At 39.2% G+C, this 7,500-nt stretch overlaps 1 protein-coding gene across 1 annotated transcript in view; it reads left to right on the top strand.

Moving 5' to 3' along the window:
- Positions 1–7,500, top strand: part of LOC134181116 (multiple epidermal growth factor-like domains protein 6) — a 15,778-nt gene that overhangs the window by 7,579 nt on the left and 699 nt on the right. Inside the window, exons 11-19 of the mRNA XM_062648322.1 lie at positions 2,117–2,393; positions 2,453–2,555; positions 3,442–3,588; positions 3,653–3,778; positions 5,384–5,506; positions 5,571–5,696; positions 5,765–5,857; positions 5,927–6,092; positions 7,453–7,500. Of these exons, the coding sequence (XP_062504306.1) occupies positions 2,117–2,393; positions 2,453–2,555; positions 3,442–3,588; positions 3,653–3,778; positions 5,384–5,506; positions 5,571–5,696; positions 5,765–5,857; positions 5,927–6,092; positions 7,453–7,500 (1,209 nt within the window). The remainder of the gene's footprint in view (positions 1–2,116; positions 2,394–2,452; positions 2,556–3,441; positions 3,589–3,652; positions 3,779–5,383; positions 5,507–5,570; positions 5,697–5,764; positions 5,858–5,926; positions 6,093–7,452) is intronic.

The raw sequence follows: 7,500 nt of genomic DNA, 5'->3' as shown, positions 1-7,500 counted from the left end.
ACGACTCCTCATATATCAGACCCTTTCACCAGGGCTGTAGGAGCCAGTGCGGCTGATCTGGCTATGGCCATTCCCTTTTTTCTAATGTAAAATTCTAGTACCAGATTTTACAGCCGTAGAAACAGGTCTGGTTTTTGCTGAACCATCTTTGAAATCTTTATTTCCGACACTTCGATTGCACAAAACTTACTGTTGAAAAAGAGGTGATTAATTAACTAATATATTTATAGTTGAAAGAACAGAAAATTATACTATCTTGACTTAATTGCTATTGATGCTGCCTTAAGTTCATCACATAGCCACGTATTACCGGAATTGTTAGTAAACGAGGGTAATAGCTCAAGAACTTGTTGTGTAATGAGATTAGGTATTTGTATATGTACCAGTATACTGAAAGACTGCTCTTTACCACACCTTCTTAGCATGCATTAGGCTACACCACTTTTGAAATGCTTCCTATGGTCCTGCTTTTTGCAAAGTGGATATGACATCACAAGCCCATCTGTGCAAGCGCAGTGACAATGTGCAATGGTGGTACGGAAGATACGGAGACTGCTAGGATCACTAACGTATTGTACATGTTTTGGGGCTCAGACATACTGGGACTCAAAAAAGCCGACTGGAATTCCGAGGTACGGTTGAAACTCCGACACTTTGCTTATCTGTTCTTTTCACTTTTCTGACCCCTATTTGTTTGTGGCTTGCCCAAGGGGGTCGTATATGCGAGGGTCTACTGTATTGTAACAGTTAAGTGTTGTATCAAGAAATTGACTTTTACCCATTATAGTACTACTAGATTCTGAACCGGTGTTTTTGCATGGGCTATAGTAGCAGACGAAAGTTACAACTATAATTGTGGGTATTTCTTCATTATACCTGCTGCACATTGTACTGGTACTTAACTCTAACAGAATGAGGAGAATAACGCAATTGCATGCAGCACACGTCAATAGGCACCTGACTATCTTTGACCGTGTATGGTGGCTTTAAAAAGGGGGTTGTTTTAAAGATTTTTTTGAAGACTTCCATTTCACTGTAGTGGTTTTGCATTCACAAATTGCTTTGATTTCCTTCAGGTGCATCTGACAATGATCGATGAAAGAGTCCACTCTTACAAAAAGAATCCGAAATAGTTAGTAGCTACACTATGCAAATAGTTGTTGATTCCTGACAATTACAGACAACGCAAGCTATTGTGAAGAAAAGAGTCAACCCTCGAATTGGGATTTTCCGACTGATTTGTTTGCAAAAACCTTCTTCTTAACATGCCTGGTGCGTATGCCAATTTTGATCGCGATTGGACCTAAACTGTGGTCATGAATCAAATACATAGATATCTAAGTATGAAAAAGATCCACTCTAAGTGGATCATGACCTAATACACTACGTCTAGTATTCAAACATGTTGGGTTTGGTGAAACAAAGCTAATGACTACATTAACTTCCCTTTATATAAGTCTAAATGTGTTTAAAGGAGAACTCTCACCAAATACTAAAACTTGTTGAAAGAAAGATACAAGGCCTGGTATCTTCCTGCAGGAAACCTACGGTCCAGACAGCCACAGAAGCAGAGAATCGGCAACGAGTTGTTCAGACGATTCTGTGTATGTACACAAAGTCTTACTCTCTTGAAGTAACTACTTTAGGTTTAACCATACCAAATGCTCTTAACACACCCAAAATTTAGCGGACATGATCTATGAGCTAATCTAAGAAGGGTCTTCTTCTGAGGTTGTATTGCTACAGTCGATACTTGCGTGATAACTTTGGGGTCCCAGTTTGCTTTAGTCAATAAATCACAACTTGACACCATATGTCTCACAATCCTTACCTTGAAATGTGCACAGATATTGGTCTTCCTTGCTAACCAACAATCAGAGGTACGCATATACCACATAGGGGTACTAAACACGCCTACGCAGGTAATTTCAATGCTTTATTTCTTCGTTATTGTTTCTCTGTTGCTATGTTGGTTTGATGTCTTTTATTCTCTTTTTGTCATGTTTTTACTTTGTTTGTCAATAGTAACATATTACGGAGCTGGCAATTGCTAATGTGCAAACAGCTATTTATGTTATCATATTTTCTGAATCTATTTATTGACTTTTATATGTAGTTGTGATCAGCAATGTCCGCGTGGTCTATTTGGCTCCTACTGCAGCGAACCGTGTCGATGTCAGAATGATGGTGTCTGCTCACACGTCGATGGATCTTGTGATTGCCAAACTGGGTGGCATGGTAAACACTGTGAAGAAGAGTGTGACGATGGATTTTTTGGTCATCAATGTAGACTGGAATGCTTATGTCTAAATGGAGGATCGTGTGATCGTGTCAATGGTTTATGCACTTGTACCAACGGCTGGTTGGGAGACAAATGCTCACAGCCTTGCCCGGTAAGTTTAGGTTTCCGTTGGTTATTGGTTGACTTTTCTGTTTACAGTTATGTTTGCAGAAACTGAGATATGGACGGGATTGTGAAAGTGAGTGTCGATGTCAAAATGCTGACAGTTGTGATAATGTTGATGGCACTTGTAATTGCAATGCTGGCTGGATGGGTGAGAAACATGTTGTAGAAATGAGTATCATGAAAATTTGTGTGGAAGGGGTGGAGAGGGAAAGAGAGAGAGTGACAGACGGACAGGCTGACAAACAGATACACAGACAGACAGACAGACATGTATACAGACAAAGAGATAGAGACAGGCAGACATGACGACAGACTGACAGACAGACATGTAGACAGACAAAGAGATACACAGACAGACAGACATGTAGACAGACAAACATATACACAAACAGACAGACAGACAGATGTGTAGACAGACAAAAACATAGACAGACAGGCTGACTTGTTTTATTCATGCATCCTCACTTAAGGGCACATCTGTGGCCCTTGTCAGTATAGTCTACAATGACTGCAATGCAGCGTTAAGCAACACAAGGCAATTCAAGGCATTTGTAGTAAAGGGACTGTCGTGTAGACAGACAGACAGGCAGACGCTGATATGCAAAACTTCTTTCAAGGAAACTCAGTACTGGCGCTTAGCAGAGACTTATATACTACTCTATACAAGAATCAGTCAGTTCTTTGTTAGCTCTAGTTTACTTGTTGCCAACCAGTTTTTGTTTGCTGAACTTCTTTATGTAATTAGCATTGGTGTGAGCCGTAGTGATGATTTGTGAAAACATGTGCACAGACAGACAGACCCGGTTATAGACAAACAGACAGACAGACAGACAGACACATGAACAGACAGACAGACGGACACCTAGACAGACAGAGACACGGACATGTACATAGAGACACATAAACACACAGTCAGTGTGACAGACAGACTGACAAACAGACAGACAGAACATATGGGTAAACAAGTTAAATGCGTGAAAGTACAGCTGCATTGATGTCATTTGCTATACATAACTTTGTTACTCTGTCCCTAGGTTCAACTTGCACTGATGAGTGCCCGTCTGGGACATGGGGACGTGACTGTAATCAGCAGTGCGAATGTCAGCACAATTCCATATGCAATCGTGTCACAGGAAGTTGCGAATGTCCGGTCGGCTGGTCGGGTGCCACATGCTCAGAACGTAATATCTCATTAAAGTTTATTATTTTCTTGCCTTTCTATTTAGTTCTGACTGTTTGTTGCAGCATGTCCAAAGCGTTACTTTGGTCAAGGCTGCACGCAGGAATGCAACTGTAAATACGATTACTGCGATCCAATTAATGGAACGTGTTGGTGTCCAAGCGGACTCACTGGAGAACTATGTGATGAAAGTAATTTTGTAGCTAGTTATTGTATTTTGTTTGTCACGCATTTTTCATTAAACCCTCTGGCCGCTTTTCTGCATATAAATAATATGCATCTTTATAACAGACGTCTGAAGTTATGTGCTTTGTTTTGTTTCTGTATTTTGACTGAACATGTGGATCACATTGCAGCAGTTACAGTTTATAGCTACTGTATATATAAATATGATAGTTTGTGATGGATAATGTTTATACATGTCATACTTTGTATTCAACTACAAGGTTTGTTTCAATGATTGTTTCAACTTGCTTAGCATAGTAGAGTGAGTTTGTAATGTTTTAGAGGTGTTTGTTGTGTGTGTGTGTGTGTGTGTGTGTGTGTGTGTGTGTGTGTGTGTGTGTGTGTGTGTGTGTGTGTGTGTGTGTGTGTGTGTGTGTGTGTGTGTGTTCTCCTGACGAAGCTTTCAACATCAAGCTCTTCTTCCTGACTCAGATTCTGGACACGTGTCTTTGGTGGAAGCAATTTGTGTTGCATTGTAGCTAAATTATGCATGGGAGTGTCAGGACGTGTGCACGGCAGTGTACAAGGAAGACTGATTAGATTTACTGTTTTGCTTTGGCTTTTGTAGTAGCAACTGGCAGTCAGCTCTCTGACTCTTGAGTCTAGATGTTTTTGCACCACAGCGTTGTGCTGTGTGACAGCTTTGTGCTGTGTTGGTAGGGGCTACAGTTATGCCCATACCCTTGTTAGTTGTTGCGGCTCTGTGGAAGAATAACCACTGTCTGTCTGTCTGTTTTTCTGTCTGTCTGTGTGTCTGTCTGTTTGTGTGTCTGTCTGTCTGTCTGTTTGTCTTTCTTTTTTTGTCTGTCTGTATACACGATATATCTCCTGAACTACTTGACATATCAACATGAATTTTTAGAATATGAAGATCTCGGCAAAATCTTTGACAAATTTGAAAATGAGCATTCAGGGTTGACAAATTGATTACTAAATTAAGGAATCTATTAAATCAATTCCATTGTTGCCATTGGAAATTTAAGATTCAAACAATTGTGACATTGTCACATTTCTTAAACTGTTGGTTCTGCATCAAAGTCAGAAGAGCACACGTACGGTTGGCTTGCGAGATGTGTGATCTCATCGTAGAGGGCTTCTAGTTTCACTGAATGTTTATTGATGCGTAAGGTTTTCATGCGATACGTTAATCATTGGATATTGGACTGTCCGTCTTATATAGTTCAATATTGAAACTTTGTTTGTGAGATTTGCATTCATTTTTATAAGTTTTTGTATCTATTGCTAAAACTTACAATATTTTGAGGCTAATGCTAATCGCAGATTTCGCTGTTTGTGATCTTACACACTCAAGACAGAGTTATTGCTGGTAGCATCTCATTAAAGTCAATTTGATATTTTATAATAAACTTGCCCATTTGAGTGAATTTGATGGCTCATTTAGTGAATGACAAACACCAAGAGATTTGGAACTAAACATCCGATGTACATGCTTGCATCTTTTCTCACCAAGAGTTACCACTGTAGTAGTGTTTTTGATTGTGACTTGTGGTTTACTTTTTCTCAATCAATTTAGTCGATTTGAAGTATTTTTGTTTATGTTGTTATTTTAGGTTGTACTCAAGGTAAATTTGGCCCACACTGTTTCTATTCGTGTGAATGTGAGTTTGGCTGTGATCCGGTCAATGGAACTTGCAACTGTCCTCCAGGGCAGACAGGTGATCAATGTGATCAAGGTATTTGTCCGATAACACTCTGACTGTACACTCGAAGTCGCAAACTTATTTCACTTTGGAATAGATTGCATTGAAGGTACGTTCGGAATCGGATGCAGGGAATGTCGTTGTGTGCACAAAGACTCGACATGTGATCGTGTGAAAGGTTGCGTGTGCCCGAGTGGATACCAGGGAACGAATTGTGAACGAAGTGAGCTTGCATTTTGGATAATCAAGCTCTCAATGATTTTCTCAATTTTTACATGCTTTCGTACATAGAATGTGATCGTGGCTACTATGGCATCGGATGTAATCTAAAATGCAGTGAAGATTGCACCGACAACGGCTGCAATTCAGAAACTGGCCTTTGTGGTGATTTCTCACAATTTGTTTTGTGCTGTTCCAGTATTGCGCTGTTAATTAATGTGGTTATGGTTATAGTGGTGATTACTTCGGGTCAGACTGACACACAAAAGGGAGGTGGGGGTGGATCCAATACATGGATATATGGACTTATTGTCGCAGTTGTTATTTTGATTATGGTGATAATTGTCATCATACTTGTGTGTCGAAGAAGAAGAAGACAGAAATATGAGACGCCTACTGTGTAAGCACATAAATATTTTGATATCATTGTAAACTGCAAAGTTAATAGACAAAATGTTATCTTGGATGATGATGGTTGAGGGCATACTTCTCTTCGAGTGATTACAAGTATAGGGCATAGGCGTAGGGTGGGGCCCCTAGTGAGGCATGATGTCAAATTATGTGATGACTTGAGGGAGGCCCCTCTTGAGTGTTGTCAAATTGTGTGAGCAGTCAAATTGAATGAATTTTTGTGGAAAGTGGTAATAGGGAATTTGCTTTGTTGCAGGCTTTACTGATTGTGGATAATAATTGGTTTTAACGGTTGTTTCTAGTACTCAGCCCTGTCCACACTGGCAACTGGATCGTGATTGATTGAATTCGATTAGAAATAGGTGCACATTACCTTCACTTATGGCACAAGTGTAGTCAGAACATCTAGCCCTCCTCACTCATCTTCATTCTCACTCACCTTTCATCGCTGTATCAATGCTTTCCACAAGCAAAGAATCCATCACACATACACATCGTTCATCAGTCACATGATACCAAAAAGGGTGAAGGTATCGTTTTTAAATGCAGTATGGTTGCTCACTAACTTGATCGGAGCAGAATTGTGATCTGATTGCGATCCATTCTGGTCTAGTGTGGACAGGCCTTTACCTTGATGTTTACCTGCATCACTCTCTTTTTGGCAAGTTAATTAAATATTTTATGATGACATACAATAACATTAGTATGGCTTACTTTATACTTTCGCATTTATGTAGGAAGTATCAATAAGAAGTTAAAAATTTTTCAAGTGTTTTTTATAATTATTTATTTACTTTCATTTAATTTTTGGTAATAATTTAAATAATAATTTTATTTGTTGTAACATGAGTTTTATGAGAAACTCGTTTTAATTAATAAATTTTATCAGTGGTTTGCACCAAAAAATTTTTGCTTTTACCCAGAAGCATTTGTGCATGTATCGTAACTTGTCTCTGCAGCTTTATCGATATACTTGTTTGCTACTAATTGGCAACATCGGAGAGGGAGTGCTTGTAGGTAAAATGCATGGGCAGAAATCAAACTGTAACGCGACAACCAGTGAAGCAGTGTGCTGAGTGTAGTCTCATTGCATTGGCATTTCAACTTCACAGTGTGGCATGTTTTATTTTGGCTACCAGTCTAGACTGTTGCACAAGCGTGAATACTCCATTGTCTTATCTTGTGTAGTTTTTGCAATTTAGTACTCCAGAACAGAGCAATGTATGTAATAAATGATTAAAGCCGTTTAGTGTTGTTTGTTGTTTATTCATAGTTGTAAAGTGTATCTCATATCGTGATTTTCTATATACAAATTATCAAATCTTTTTCACGTGATTTTGATTTGGCAGGCCGATTGTGGTATACGACAACAACGATTCTGGAAATCTCGTATTGCA

This window comes from Corticium candelabrum, chromosome 6, assembly GCF_963422355.1.
Source record: "Corticium candelabrum chromosome 6, ooCorCand1.1, whole genome shotgun sequence".
Lineage (NCBI taxonomy): Eukaryota > Metazoa > Porifera > Homoscleromorpha > Homosclerophorida > Plakinidae > Corticium > Corticium candelabrum.
This window is presented reverse-complemented; position numbering and strand designations above follow the sequence as displayed.